At 38.6% G+C, this 16,756-nt stretch overlaps 1 protein-coding gene across 4 annotated transcripts in view; it reads right to left on the reverse strand.

Annotated features, from left to right (window-relative positions):
• The window catches only part of Rap1gds1 (Rap1 GTPase-GDP dissociation stimulator 1), a 142,861-nt gene that overhangs the window by 4,072 nt on the left and 122,033 nt on the right, over positions 1 to 16,756 (reverse strand). For 2 of the 4 annotated variants that reach the window (XM_059266345.1, XM_059266343.1), the window contains 5 exons: positions 16,294 to 16,428; positions 15,009 to 15,134; positions 14,292 to 14,428; positions 5,404 to 5,530; positions 1,113 to 1,241 (listed from right to left, as the gene is read on the reverse strand). In XM_059266345.1, the coding sequence (XP_059122328.1) occupies positions 1,113 to 1,241; positions 5,404 to 5,530; positions 14,292 to 14,428; positions 15,009 to 15,134; positions 16,294 to 16,428 (654 nt within the window). Of the gene's footprint in view, positions 1 to 1,112; positions 1,242 to 5,403; positions 5,531 to 14,291; positions 14,432 to 15,008; positions 15,135 to 16,293; positions 16,429 to 16,756 lie in introns of all 4 variants that reach the window. The other 2 variants (XM_059266344.1, XM_059266342.1) reach the window with 1 other exon arrangement.

A 16,756-nucleotide genomic window follows, 5' to 3' on the forward strand; every position in this document is an offset into this window, starting at 1 on the left:
TAAGTAAAGACTGTCTACCAGATACTTCAAACTTATTAACACTAGACTGACGCTAAGAAAAGAAAAAAAATGAAAATGCTACTTAAAAATAAGCAGCAGTAGCTATGTTAACACCACATAAATGAGACTTCAGAGCAAGAACGTTAGTAGAGACTGAGAGGGACATTACATGTGACAGAAGAGTTACTCTACCAAGAAACTGCAAGAGCCCTAACGTCGTATGTGCCTACCAATACTGTTTATAACATTCTAAGGAAACACTGACGGAGCCGGAGGACAAACATACAAATGTATTATTATGGGGAGGAGGGCTTCAGTACTCTTCTTTCAACAACTGACAACACTCAGGAAGTCAGCAAGAGTACAGGAAACACCACCACATCACCCCATAGAATCAATCGATATTTCTAAATCGTTCCATTCAGTAACAGCAGAATGAACATACATCCAAGTATCCATGGTACATATACTGATACACATCAATAATTTCTTGAATAAAGTCTTTAGTTAATACAACATGTGAATCCAGAACTTGTTCTTTACATAAAAACGTATTTGGGTATTAATAAACACAAGTTGATGCCGGGTGGTGGCGGTGCATGCCTTTAATCCTAGCACTCGGGAGGCAGAGCCAGGCGGATCTCTGTGAGTTCGAGGCCAGCCTGGTCTACAGAGTGAGTTCCAGGGCAGGCACCAAAACTACACACAGAAACCTTGTCTTGAAAAAAAAAAAAAAAAAAAAAAACCCACAAGTTGATTTTTTGCTGTATTTACTGTATGACACTATTTTAGAAGAATCCTTTGGGGATAGTTTCAGTTTAGAAGTAGTCTTGGGAGCTGGAGAGATGGCTCAGCTGTTAGGAGCACACATGCTCTTGCAGAGAGAAGACTGAGTTTGGTTTTGAGCACCCACATCTGGGTGCTCACAACTGCCTGTAATTACAGCTTCAGGGGATCTGACACACTATTCTGTCCTCTGAGGGCAAGTTCCTATATCATCTTAAAAATTAATGTCTACTGCTTTTTAAACACAGTCAACCATTTCCTATGACTGTTATTTACTATCTGATGGAAGCCATAGACTGATATCAAGTGAAAGAAGGAATACATACCAGATCCCATGAGAGCACAGATCAGGACCATGGAGTTATATTTGATTTCTGGGGCACTTCTCTCGTCTGCTAGCAGTCGGTGTAGAATCTGTACAAGCTTAGCACTTTCAAGATCTTTCTCAGCAGGACCTACAATACGAAACAGAGTGTCAGCCACTGTGGATGGTAGTAGTGCCATCAGGTTAAACATTGTTTCCCCTTCTACACACTGTTTACAAAGAACTTCCCAAAAAGGAGCAGTGAGAATTTCTATGAAGAGACCAGGGTATGGGGAAGAAGAGAGCTGCTTAAACAAAACATACAAAAAACAAAACAAAAACCCAAAAACTTTTACCTATTTTTCTATATTAAAAAACATTAGTTGTTACTTAATATTCTGTGCTTTAACATTACTCTCATAAGAAAAACCACCAAAAAGGACAAGACAAAGCAGAAAAATAAGACAATACATGCAGACATATACAAAAAGAAACATGACTAAAACTCCCAAGAAGTCTAAGATACATTCAAGAAATGAAACCTAAGAATCCATGGGGCAGGAGGAGCAGAGTCAAGCAATTTATTCAATGAAACAACTCAACCAGCGAAGAACCTCTGCATGACTTATCATAGGCAAGGTGCCAAGAATATAAACAACATTAAAAGCTGTAAGGGAAAAAAATACAAAAATATTGTCTTTCATTAGCACCCTTAAAAACCAGGAAAGCATGGAACAACACAGGCCAAGCCCTGAAAGTAAATGACTAACACCAAAATTACTACATCCAATGAAATTATTTCTTAAAACTCACGGAGAAATAAGGACAGTTCAAGACAAACTCAGATTATGGCAATTCATGCCAAGCAGGCCAGCACTGTAGAAGATTCTTAAACGAGTGTGTATAGAGAAAGAAGACCGCATCATCCATGAACACACAGGAAATCAAACATTTCATGAGACAAACGCAGAGATGAACAGAGAGCCAAGGTGGGGGATCGATCACACCCAACACAGCAAATTGCTAATACTAACAGAAGGAAGATAACACCATCACAGGAAACAGCAGACCCTTCTAAATGATACCTCTAAATGACCGAATTTGCCAATTAAAAGATGCAGACTGAGTGGATTGAAAATGGTGATGTATCTTTTGTCTCCAAGGAACACAAGTAAGATGTACAAACACAGAGTCAAAGGCTGTATATCTCCCAAGCAAAGAGCTGTAAAGAAGCTGGTACAACTGACAGGTTAGGATTAGTCCTTTGGAAGGTAAGATAGCTAGGGAAAGGGTGCCCTGGGGTGGATAGTTTCTCTTGGCATGTCCTAAAATAGTGGAGATGGTGCCTACTTCCTCTTTCTTTTTCCCTGAAGCTAGAATGTGCAGGCTTGCTTGCCCCAGGCATGTGCAGTTGGAGACAGGCTGCATACCAACCAGCCCTTCTGTCTTTGAGTAAACCAACTGGAAGGCTCCTACACAGGAAAAACTTAGCTTCTCTGACAGAGATACTCAACCAACTAGACTCTTGCCTCCCCGGGTGAAATGTGCATTCCAGTTCTCTCTTCCTCAAAGGAGAAGTCTGCTTCCTCTCCTGCTTCCACTTGAAATCAAATCTGGCTCTGCAAACTTTCTTTCCTGCCTTTTAATCCTTTGGCAGAAAAAATAAATCTGTCTCTGCACTCTAGTTCAGTAGACTCCAGCTCTGACCGGTCAGGAGGAAATGTGGACTACAGTTCATCAAGACAGGTACAATCCGGGAACCAAATTTTGGGGCTTTGAATTTAAACACACACACAAAGGCACAAAAGACCACACAGGTCCTCACACAGTCATAGCAGCAGATTCCAATATTCCATGCTCTTGACAGATCTGCCAAACAAGCCAGCAAAGAAGCTTCAAAGCTAGATTATATCACAGACCAACTGGATATTCCATCCAACCAATAAGGAATATGCACACATTTTCCTTAGTGGCATATGGAATCTTCTAAATCTGATCATGTTATAGGCCACAAAACAAGCCTTAACAGATACCCCAAAAGCAACACCACCAAAAAACCAAACAAAGCCTGAAATAATTCCTTCTAAGCAGACCATAGTAAGCAAAATGAGAACTTAATAGCAAGAGAAACATCAGAAACTATACAAATACTTGTATGCTAAAAAATTAAACTATTAAACGAAAAATAGTCATTGAAGAAACAAGGAAGACATAAAATTCTTAAAATCTCATGAAAACAGTTCTCTTATCACAACACCTGGAATACAGTAAAGATGTATTAAAATGAAAAGGTTATAAATATAAAACACACACACACACACACACACACACACACACACACACACACACAAATATCGGGAATCTCACAGTTCTAGCAAACGAAAGAAGTCACCAAACCTAACACAGCAAGATATAACAAATATTGGGGAAGAAGCTAATGAAAAAGACAAAAAAAAAAAAAATGCACACAATCAAAGAGCTGGCTCCCTAAATAAAACAAACAACACCCCCAAATGTTCAATAAATCCTTAGCCAAACTAGAAGAGAAGACTCAAATGAATAGGATTATCGATGAAAAGGGAGTTGTTACAACACATGCCAACGAAATCTGAAAGATCACTGGAGGCACTTGTCTTAGCTAGTGCAGTAAGAGAAAGATAGAAAAAGTGCTACAAATAGGAAAGGAAGAAGCCACATTATCCCTGTTTGCAAAGAACATGATTCTATATTTAAAAGACCCTATGGGTTGGGTGTGCTGTAAAGCATTTTTGGGTCTTAGTTCTGATACACCATCCCTGGCTGACAGTTATCAGGGTCTGGTTCTATTTGTGTCTTGACTTCTCATGGAGAATTCTGCCCACATGGATGCTGTATACTAGACAGCCACCAATCACACACAGAAACTAACAGTTTTATTTAATTTTGCTTAGTGGGAAGTTTTGAACACAGACACACAAAAGACAGAGATGAGAGTTTAGATAAAGGAGTACTATAAAGTGACGGAAAAACATTTTTAGGGGTTATTAAAGGGGAGAATCAGTAGAAACAGCAGACATAGAAAGTCTGGGTCAAAATATGAGCACCCCTCTCTCCTCTCTTCTCTGTCCTTCCCTCCCTCCCTCCCTCCCTCCCTCCCTCCCTCCCTCCCTCTCTTACTTTGAGACAAGGTCTCTCTTACTTTGAGACAAGGTCTTACATAAGCTGTAGGGTAAAAAGGATCAAGGAAAAACATCCTGCCCCTGATTACACGGAAGACCTAGGCCAAGGAAAAACATCCTGCCCCTGAATTGACCCCAGGACCCAGGTTTGAAATCCCACCAATCCCTGAGCTTGCCCCAGAATCAGGCTACAAAAGCACACCAATCCCAAGCCACCCTGGAAAGCCTCCCCTACCCCGATAAGAAACTCTACATAAACTCTGTATCCTGTTCAGTTTGCTGCTACTTCCCACCCTAGCAGAAGCAGCCACCCTCTTGGATTTTTCCTTTCCAATTTGTTGTGCTGTGTGACAACCTAGCGGAGCCCAGCTTTAACAACTTTCACCAGAGCCTGACTGGAGCAGAGCTGTAACACTGGCTGGGGAACTATCCTCTAGAGGAGCAGAGTTGTTACCCTCCACAGGACCTGAGGAGAGCTGTTAACAACCTTGCTGGGGAAACCCTCCAGTGCTGGAGCAGAGCTGTGACACTTGTACTGGGAAAAACTTTCCTGGAGCAAAGCTGTAAGCAGCTACACTTCAGTGACTGTGTTAGTCCTTGGCTCCCAACTGCCAGGATACCTTTCCATCCGAGTTGCAAGGCTTACATAATATACACAGTGGGCCTTAAACTCACTATGTAGCAAAGACGATATTGAAGTTCTGATCTCCCTATCTAATACCTTGGGAATGTTGGGATTTACAGATATGTACCACCAGGCACATGGGGATTGAAACTCAGGACCTTGTGCATGCTAGGCCAAGTACTCTGCCAACTGAGTTATAACCCCAGTTCCAGATTCTTCTTCCTGTGATATTCCAGGTTTCATTTCAATGATTATAAAGCCTATTGAAAATGTTTTATGTATCTTCCACGTAAAATAATACTTAAAAGTTAAGTCCTAAAGTGTTGATCTAAAAATGTTACACAAAGCATAGCCACAGGAAAACACCTGTGACAGCAACTTACATATGATTTTCCATATATTTGGATTTAAGTAGACACTAGCAAAATACTTCCACAGTCAAGGTTCTATTTCATTTCCATTCCACTCCTGTGCTTCCTTTCATCCAAGATAAAAATAGTAAAAAATAAGTTTGTCAGCGAGGTACTTACCCAATTCCAAAGCCGCTATTAGTGCCAAAGCAACAAGAGCTTCATTCTGCATTATTACATGTTCACTGGTTGCCATGGTAACTAGATGCTTGATGCCACCACTCTGTACAATGGTTTTAATTACATCCTACAATAAATAAATATCACAGAATTATAAACTTTAATTCTACACATAAAGAGATGGCATAACAATCAGTCAGCTCATTGTTGAGTAGTTATCGGACAGTGTCCTGTATGAATCATTACATTTTAACCATACATTTGTTTTTTCTTCACAGAAAAGGAAAAGCTTTTAGCTTTAAATAAACTCATCAAAAAGTGACAACTTAAATTGCCTAAGTGAAAAAGACCATTGCATTTCCTGTCAAGGAACAGAGAGGCCTAGAAGCTACTGAAACTGAAGAAGTAAAAGTGTCACTTCCCCAAATGTACGTGTATCAGGATCAACAGGGGAAAAGGAAATTTGGAATGAAAAAAGCTTTGCTTTAAAAATGTTTGGGATAGTGCCAGGCAGCTGTTCTCTAGATACTCTGGATATGGATGGATGGAGATATATATATATATATATATATATATATATATATATATATATATATATATATATATATTTACCCCTTCATTTAATTTGACAAATTTGAGAATATTAAATGTCAAAAAGACTGAGAGCAGGAGAAATAGCCTTCCCCAGAGAAGAGCACACCAACTGCCTGTCCAACACCAAACAGTCCTGAAAACACACACACACACACACACACACACACACACACACACACACACAAATTAGTGAGAAATGAGGCCATGAATTTGAGGGAGGGAGGGAAGGACAGAGGGTACATATAGGTCTGAAGGGAAGAAAGGGAATGGAGAGACTGTAATTGCAAAAAAAAAAAAAAAAAAAAAAAAAACCAAAAACAAACAAACAAAACCCCCCAAAACAGAATAGCACATGAACACACACACACACACACACACACACACACACACACACACACACAACTTTAGTCACAATTATTCTCAGTCCCCTTTCTCACTCTGACTTTAAGGGAGGGTGGCAGAGAACTCTGGAGTGGAGAAGTCCTGGTACCAACACTGACTTGACAAACTACTGAGCCTGTCTTTGACAAGTGACTTCATCTGTGACATGATTGACCTTTCATATGTTTCTGTCATAACTAAGGCTATATAAAAAGGACATATAAGAATGTGGCAAAAAGTCACATGCAGTAAGTAGTCACAATTATTCTTAGCAACTATTTTGTCTTCATTCTGCTACAAATTTTGTTTTCTTACAGCTCTTAAGCTAACTAATTTTGTGGAAAATCACAATTTCAGAATAATTTACTTTGTTAGCTTCAATGGCGTACAAATCTAATTATGACTACTTTTCTAATTTTCTGAATTATTTAAAACATGCCTTCCTTTATGTTTCTATCTTACATAAAATTTTAAATCAATTATTTATAGAAAATATGGCTTCAAGCCCTGTGATAACATTCCAAATCAGTGTCACCTAAGAATTGCGTTGTTATGGGTAGCTGTGCTCTGACAGCTCTCAAGCCTTTTCCCTTTGACCTCTTTTAAAACTGTACTTATTATTTATTGTGTTTGTGCATGTGAGTGCCGAGTATGCTTACAGAGGAATCAGAGAACAACTCTTGGGAATTCTCTCCTGCCACCTTGTGGGATCCCGAGATCAAACTCGGGGAACCAGGCCTGTCCATAAGCCCCACTTCCCACTAAGGCACCTCACCTGTGCCAGAGAAACGATACTTTAAAGCCTTTCTAAGTGTGGCCAACTTGGTAAAAAGTAACAGTTGATTAGAACTTTCAGAGGAGCTTACTGAGTAAAGACCAGAAAACATTAATAGATGCATGTAGTTCCCTAAGGAAGGCCTGTGGACTGTCATTTTTCCTTTTTCCTTTGTCAACGGCTAGTTCACTGTGGCTATATAATAGCAGGGAAGGGAGGAAGTTTGTAATGAGAACAGTCTCCAAGTCCAAGCATGTCACCTCTCTTACTAGAACAGGTATCTGAGTATTTCCTTTTAAAAATGTCTACTATCTCTCCAACTATTTCAACAAATGATTATTAAACTGCTCTCCATATGGCTGATTTTCCTGATAGAATATGATAAAAGTTTATAGACATAGCTCATTTTTATCCCCTAGAGGATTCTATGAGCAAGGTATTATCTCCAGTTTGTAAATGAAGAGTGGCATTGGCCTAAATCAGACTGGGACCAAGGTTCAAATCCAGATTTCCAGATCCCTGCTTTAAACCAATTATGTTCAAAGCAAAACTGCACTCAGCTGCTTCACATGATCCAAAGAGGCTCCACAAATGCATTTATAGTTATATTTTAACTGCAAGGTTTTTTTTTTTCCCCCAGAACTAAAGGCTAGTTAGTACCATTTCAGAAACCAACAAGGTTCACCTGGAGTATTACAACTTAAATAATATTCTTCGAAAAATAAATCCAGCTATTCAGTTAGCTTCTCTCAGATCTTTCAATCACAATGAATAAATAACATGACTTTGTAAGGAGTCTTTTTAAAAAACTATATTTTTATTTTATTGTCATTGGTGTTTTGCCTGTATCTGTATCTGTGTGAGGTGTCAAATCTCCTGTAGCTGGAGTTACAGACAGCTGTGAGTTGCCATGTGGGTTGTGAGAATTGAACCAGGGTCCTCTGGAAGAGCAGACAGTGCTCTTAACAGCTGAGTCATCTCTCTAGCCCCATAAGGAGTCTATCTAAACCTCAGATGTCTGCAAAATCTCTAGAAATTTTAGGTATATTTTACCAAGTTTAAAACTGTTTTATCTTATATTTTATTTCTCAATGAGGCTTTTTTTTTTTAAAAAAAAAAAATCAAAAACCAAGTTTTGGAACACAGAAAACAAAGGCAAACAATCCCCACTGACAGGCTCACCTCTAGCATTTACAGTTGCTTTCCCCTTAATTACTTTATGTGCACATTAGATGTTCTGTGACAGGCTTGGGTTCAGACCACCAATTTTAACGGACTGTAGTATGGTGTGGCCAATGAATCATGTAACAACAATTTTCATCTTTACATCGTATCAATGCTTGCTCAGAAATCTGAATAAATGTTGGATGAGTGAGCCAATGACTAAACACGTTAGTCTGAACAGGCTTTTAAAAGCTTACTAACCAGGGACATTAAACTTTTCTAAGTGATAGCCAACTCTGGTAGGTGACTGACTTGGTAAAGGCAGCATAGACTTCTCCTCCTGTGTTCACCCTCTGCAGCTGGGAAGTATATATATGCACTCACCCAATGGTATAAGCACAGGAAGCTACTGCACATGGCCGAGATGACTAAGCATGTGAAACCTGGTGAGTCAGTGAAGACTTCTGGAGGGCTAAATCTTAAGACAGCATTCAAGACGGCTCTCAAAGGACTACAACATTCAACATGTATGACTACACAGGTCAACGCAAACATGCATGTACTCCGCTGTGTGCTGGTTGATTGGGGCCTGACAGTCATGGAACTGTCTGTATAGCATTAGTGGACAGGAACAGCTCAATATGTTCAAAGTATAAAACTTCACGCTCAACTAGACAAGACAAATTTGAAAATAGAATAATGCTGCTAAACCTGCGAATCTGAAATCCTCAGAGAAGTTCATGGCTCCTTCCTAATCATCATCTTGGACAGAGATCTCTTGGTTCCTGAGCCCTACTTATTATTCAATTACTGAATACCCCAAATTCAGCTTTATGTAATTACTGGATATTTGAAATTCAAGTGCATGACTGGTGGATGGTTCCCTCACAGGCAGACTTCCAAACAACAGAGGGGTAGCACGAAGCTCCTAGGTGAGCTGGCCTTTGACAAAGCCACTCACAAACACTACACTGGTTTGGCATAGAGTCTTTTAGTAGCAATTAAAGAAATGGAATGAGATGGATTACAAAGGACTGCTGCTTCATGCAACATCCACAATACAGCTGCACTACCACAGGCAGCAGCTTAAATACCACTTACAGACATTATCACAGGGTGAGAGAGAAGCATAGGATGAAGGATTAACAACACTGCTGACTGGCAGCTCCACATCTCCTACTCATCCAATTCTTTGAAGACCACAGTCTAACATGAGAAACAAGGTGCTCATTCTGAGTTTTGCTTATTCACCACCAATGCCTATAGTCAACAGACAGGCTACCCATCCTTAAGAAATGGGCACCAGCATTTAGAGCCATGCCAAAAAGGAAAAAAAAAAAAAAGTGAATGGTTTGGGAAACCACAGTTGTTCTGATGGTCTGGTTTGAGCTCTCAAACAGACAAGACCATCAAAGGGCTTTGGGAGAAAGGAGAGAGAATACTCTTTTGGTTCCAACAGCATCTACTGACAGTTGAGTGGAATGCTGTATGAACTAGATATCAAATACGAGTCTTCGCCAATGAATATGGAGTTGAAACCACCAGAAGAGGAAAGGATTCATGAGTGGAATCTACTGTTCTCTAGGTAATCTGTGATTGAAGCATTTACTGAATTGTCTCTCTACAAATTCTGTCTAGAGGGAAACTAAATCCAACATGAACCAGCAACTGTGAGCCACATTTGAAAACCTCATGGAATTAGACAAATGCTCAACCTCCAGACACTTGCAACTTGGGAACAATAGTAAGGAAGGAAGTTCTATTAGTATGTGTGCAGCCTTTGGTCACAGACTGGTTTCTTCACACAGCTGAACAAATCATAAAATCCATATGGAAGCAAAAAGATCTGAAAAAGCAATCTTTAAACAAAGCTTGAAGTGTATCAATTATCCCTCACCTTCAAAGTACACACTTCAAAGCTATAGTAACTCAAATGTCACGATAATGGCATAAAGTAGATACAGAACAAAACCTAACACCCAGAAACAACCTCTGCATTTACAGACAAATGTACCAGGAAAATAATATTCACAGGTAAAAGGCTAGTTATTCTTTCTATATAAAAATTAAAAGGGGGTGGTCAGAAACCTAAATATAACACAAAAACTGTGGAAATACTAGAAGAAAATACAGGGCAAAAATTCCAAACACTGAGATAGGGAACAGGTGGTTTTTGTACAACTCCAAAAGCACAGAAACTAAAGCAAAATCAGAGAAATGAAACTATCAAACACCTTTGTACAGCAAAGCTGATCAATGACAGTGGAAAAAGATTCTGCACATTAAGACAAGATTAATACTCAGAATATATAAAGATTTGAAAATGCTCACCCCAAATCACCTATTTAAAAATAGTAAATTGATACTTCTCAAAAATCAAACAGCCAATAAATTTATAGAAAAAGGGGACATGATTTCATTAGCTCTGAAGGAAATTCATGTCAATACCACAGATATCACCCATCTCACTAATGATTATCAAACAATGTGGAGAAAAGGAAAGCAAATTTTCATTTATATTCATACACCATCCATGGGACTATAAATAAGGACAGCAATCAAGGACAACACTAGAGAGGTTTCTCAAGAACTTCAGATTGGAAATAAATAATTTGGTTTTCTTATTCCTAGGTATACACACAATGAAATCAGTTGGAACAATGTTGTCATTTATACAAAAAAAAAAAAAAAGGATGAAACTGAGGAGTCATATGTTAAGTGAAATACCTCAGACACAGAGATCTCAAGAGAGCTTCAGGTTCTCTTTTATATGTGGATATAAAAACTAACAAAGCAACCAGAATGTGTAACTGTGATTAACTGTAGGGCTTACTGGAAAGTCAAATCACTGGGTACCTCTACACAGGTATAAGTAAGTTATGGTGTTCCATTGTACGGCGGCAGTAGTGCCAGTTCACAAGTGGGATTTACAATTACTGTATATATTTAATGAATAACTACTAGTGAGGAGCCCAAAAGCTTTAGATACAAAATAATGATAAAGAGATGGACATATACATTATACCAATTAATCAGTATCTACTATATACACATTGAAATTCCACCTTCTAGCCCATAAATATGTATGATTATGTTAATATTTGAAAATGTTTAAAGGAAATGTTAACTGCCCTATCATTATCCAATGTGTATGCATCAAACTATCATACTGTACCCTTTATAAATTTGAACAATTAATAACTTCACAGGTTCAGAACATACATGCTCACACTATTAAGTGGTAGTGCACTGTCTTATTCATAATGTATATTAAACATCTGCCGAGTCGCAGGCTTATAAGGTAGCAGCTGTCACTAGCTCGACACCTGGTATTCAGAACTGTAGGACCTTCACCTTTTGTGGGTTCTGTGTATGTAATAATTTGGTGAGGGTTTTTGAAATTTCAAGTAGCCCAGGCTGGGCTTGAATTTGAGATCCTTCTGCCTCAGCCTCATGAGTCCTTGGATGACAGTGGTGTATGACCATGCCTGGCTAGATGGAAACTTTAATATTCCTTTCTTGACTTTAGATCTATTCCTACCCAGTACAGTAATTAAAGATGGTTAAATTTTGCTTTATTTTGGTTGGTTAATGACCCAAAGCACCAATTACCCCAAACTGAGAAGGATTTACAGAAGTGTGAGGTTTTAGTAAAATAGTTGTTAATGGAATTTTGTAATCTTTCAATTCTCAAAGCAGTAATAATGTTGCCAATTGACAAAAAAGCAGTAATTCTATTAACAAAACAAACAAACAAGGAGAGAGATAACTGAGAAAACTCTGTAGGGATGTATCCAAAGTTTAATTATTTCAAAGCTTTATTCCAAAGCCTTTCCCAAAGTATGTTCAGAATATAGTTTAGAGACACAACTTGTAAAAGAAACTCTTGGTCAAATCAGTTTATTAGTGGATTACAGGGGGTTCACTGAAATGTTTGAATCTATGCTTTTAACCCCAAAGTAACAACAGGGATTAACAAAATTACACTGTTTCTATAATTAAGCCTACCATATAACCCTGTGTCTGTCTGTCCATCTGTTCCTTTTTGAGACACAGTCTCACTATGTAGCCCAGGCTGACCTGGGCTGACTTGTGCTATGTAAGCCTAGCTGGCATCAAATTCAGAGAGAGATCTGCATGCCTTTGCCCACCATGTACTTCCACACCCAGCCTTATACAACCTTGATATTTTGGTAACATCTCTTGGGTAATTATTTAATAGAATACATTTTATAATCTGTTCTCTACTTCGATGTTTGTTATATTAAAAATAATTTAAACAAACAATCCTGATTTAGACCTCATGTAATGACCACACCCTAAAGGCTGATCACAGACATATGTAAACTAATGTTCCTATTGCTGTTGAACAGCTTATTCTCAAATGTGGGAAAGACACAAAGAAATACACCCATGTGAACTAAATTGTAAACCTAAACCTAAAATTATGTGACCATAGGCTGCAATTCCTATATAGTTCCCAGTTGTTTTCTGTTATATGTACATGCACCTGTACATACACATCTTCAAAGATACAGGCCACATTTTTCATCTTTCCAAGAACCTACATGGTGTTGGATACTTAATGGGCACTTAAAAATGTTCGTGGGTGGGTGGGTGGGTGGAGGAGGAAGCAGAAGTTAGGTGAAGTAAAGGGGTACCTATGACAAATACATAAAACATCTTAATATTTCTATTTCAACTCAGTATTAAGTATTTGAAAAGTTTTGGCTCCTAAGTATGGTTGTTTTAAAAGTTGGTATGAATTTTTCCATGTACAACTGAAGCTGGTGGCTTAGCCACACTTTATTATTTATTTATTTAGCCTTACTACCACATGGAACAGGAATTTATCCAAGAGTTCCATGTTCAGATGGAAGAACTATTTTGCTGTTGTATGTAATACAGTAAACAGAATTTTGCTTTCCCTAAACTCTAAACTGTTGGTGGGAAATCTCATAGGGCAAAGAAAGTCTAAGGGGAAACACTCTAAAAAGTTTGGGAAGGTGGGTTAGAATACAGAAGTGAGGGAGCCTGAGCTGCTCTTCTGTGCCTTGTTTGGATGCCTGGCATGCCCTATCTGGCACCAAGCCCCTAACTAACTCATTTAAAGAACTGCTTCCTCTTGTATCTAGTGTAAGGCCAGCCGATTCTATGCCTACATCTTGTCACGTCCATTTCCCATCTCCGCTGCCACCACCCAGCTGGACCGTGAGCTGAAACAAACTCTTGTTGGAACAATGAGATGAGTGTGTCAAAATGACGATCGGTAGCCTCAAAGCTCAACCACAGGTGGCATCATCCCTTACGTACATTTTGCTTTGACTTCAGCTTTTTTTTTCTGCACCCATTAAACGCTAAAGTGATTTTTCTAAATAGAAATGAAATAATGATACTCTGCTGGTTAAAATCCTTCAAGAAGTTTATTTATACTTCTTCTGGGTATGGTGTCCCGTGTCTCAAATCCCAGCCTTTCAAGGCTGGTCTGAGCAAGACAATGAAACTCTGTCTAAAAAAAAAAGAAAAACATGGAAAGGCTGGGGATGTAGCTCAGTGGTGGAGTGTGTCCTAGTGTATCCAAGCCTGATTTAATCCCCAGTAATATTGGAGGGAAGGGGGTGGCAGACTTACTTTTCTGGAGAATCTAACACACATACTTTCCTTGGCATATAATTCTTCTTAATTCGAGTAATCAATCCCCGTCCACTCTCTCCAACAGATCTGCATTTGCTGTTTTCAGTTCAAACTGCTGTGCCTTTTGACCTCTGGGTGTCCAGATACCCATGTCTCTGGGGGAAAGCCCTCTCCACTCTCTCAGCCCCACTACCAAAGCCTTACCTGTAAGTATGGTGTACTAAAACTGAGACAGACCCTCCGTCTTTACTTCCTGCTGGCACTGGAGATTAGCTATTCACAGAATCCACACCAACACTCCAATGCTTGTCAGTGAACGCCTGCTTCCTGGGGAACTTACTTTTGATTTACTGTGTCGGATGAGAGCAGAGAGCAGTCTGTTGGACTCTCCCATCACACCAGCATGGTCTTTGGCTTCACACCACTCAACCAGACGCTCCACCAGTTTAACATTCTTTCCCAGTTGTTCAGCAGCTTCTGCTGTGGGAAACAAGGCAAGCCCAAACCAGACGGAATCACTGGTAGGCAATCAGTGGACAGGAAAGCAGGTGCAGGTCTACAAAACTGCAACAATTTTATAAAAGCAAGCACTACCAATGCTTCTTGCCTGATGGCCTATTTAGCTTATTCTATATTGTCACAGGCTTTCACACAAACATAAAAACAAGTAACTTCATAGTCTTGGTTAAGCTGAGCAGTCAGTCAGTCTTCAAATAGAAAAATACAAAATAAATCTTTAAAAATGGTGACTGTCACTATACTAAAACATGGTTTTCAAGACAAAGCAAATATGGGTATGAAATGTCTAAGCACAAAACCCCAGGAACCAATAATAAGACATCAACCTACAGAAAACTTAGGTATTAATAATAATATACAACATAATTTTTACTCAAAATCATTTAGCATAAGAATTAAATCTAAAATCAATCTCTTTTTAACTTTTGTTTTCGATTTACTTTTTCAATTCCATAATTCTGACAACTAGAAACTAAAGTCCCTTTTAAGCACACAGAACACTATACCAAGACTGTGACTTGGAAACTCTTTCTTTTACCTTGTGCATCTATTAACATTCTTAGCGTTCCCAGGAGTTTGAACTGAACTGGTGGCATTTCAGATTTAAGGAATTTCAAAACTGTCTCTGTGACCCCAGCTGATAACATCTTTGCTTTATTTACAACTAGAAAGAAAAAGAGACTATAGTTAAAATGCTGCTAACATTCTCAATAAACAATCTATTCAACACACATCCAGTACCTACTATCTTTAAGATCCTGTTCTATATTTTTCTATGTAGAAATGTTAAGAGTGAGGCTGTTGGGCATGCTGGTGTATGCTAGCAGTAAGAGTATGAAATGGTGAGGCAGGAGGATCAGGAGTTCAAGGTCCTCATAAACTACATAACAAAATTGAGACTAGTCTGGGATAAAATCTGTCTCAGTACCCCCTGCCCAAGGCAGGTGGACAAACAATATGATTTGGTTTATGTAAGTATCCTGCTTACAGGAACATAACACACAAAAATCATACTAGTTTTTAAAAACACAATTTTAAAGCATTTAGTAAAGAAAATCTGAAAATTCTGGTATCTTATGAAATACACATGTACTCTTCAGTGTTTTTCTTTATCACTGTATTTGACTCAATTATACTAATATGTGATAGACACTATTAAATATTATCAATATGCTATACAAATCAAATATATATGGATTTACTTCATGTTACTATACTATTTTACTCTGTCAGAAATTTAAATTTAGTAAGTAGAATAAAAGAATTAGCCTTAAAAATCATCTATGTCATTTTCTCTAAAAATATTCTATAGCTCAAACTGTTAATGCAAAGATATATCACGGCTATTTTCAAAAATATATATATTTGCCCATAGGATGAAACAAAAGGGACCCCACTACCTTATAAAACTAGTTTTTAGGGGACCCTGTTCATTGATGTCACATCTTACTTCACCTGAAGATGCCTAAGAAAGTGTAGGCATGTAATATAATGAAAGCAAAGAGCTCATAAAAGTTGATCAATTCATTTAGTCATCTCAAGAGATCAGTTTTGTACTGTCTCAGAAAACATATTTAACATATGGTCTCCATTTCTTAGTTAGGAAAAAGATGGAGAATCTTAAGACTCTTCCTTGCCCCTCTTTTGAGTAGCTTCTCACTATGTAGGCCTGGCAGGCCTGGAACTCACTACTTATACGAGATTGACCACTAACAACATCTTTGCCTCCCCAGTGCTGGGATTAAAGGCATGTGCCGTAACAGCTGGCTCCCCTGCTTTTGCTGACAGGGAGGTCCACAAACCAAGTAGCTGCTTCATCTTACCTGGAATGGCTAAATTCCTGAGGGCACTTAGTGCTGCATGCTGTACAGTCACATTCCCATCTTCTACGTGTCTGTCCAGCAAATCCATGAGTTTTTCTACAATTCCATTGTCTACCATATGAATACAATTTCCATCTACACGAAACAAAGGCAAATTTCCCTCTTTATAAAAATGTGTTTAAGTATCTTAGAGCACTAAATCTTAAGTACTAAATCTTTTAAACTATACTGATCTACATCACAAGCTTAATATCTTGCCAGTCTTACATTATTAAATAGTTCTAAAGAGAAGGGAGGAGGAAATAAGTCAGCCATGATAGTCTATAGGTTGAACTTTTTTTTTTTTTTTTTTTTCGAGACAGGTTTCTCTGTGTAGCTTTGTGCCTTTTCCTGGAACTCACTTGGTAGCCCAGGCTGGCCTCGAACTCACAGAGATTCGCCTGGGTCTGCCTCCCAAGTGCTG

Source organism: Peromyscus eremicus, chromosome 6 (genome assembly GCF_949786415.1).
Source record: "Peromyscus eremicus chromosome 6, PerEre_H2_v1, whole genome shotgun sequence".
Classification (NCBI taxonomy): domain Eukaryota; kingdom Metazoa; phylum Chordata; class Mammalia; order Rodentia; family Cricetidae; genus Peromyscus; species Peromyscus eremicus.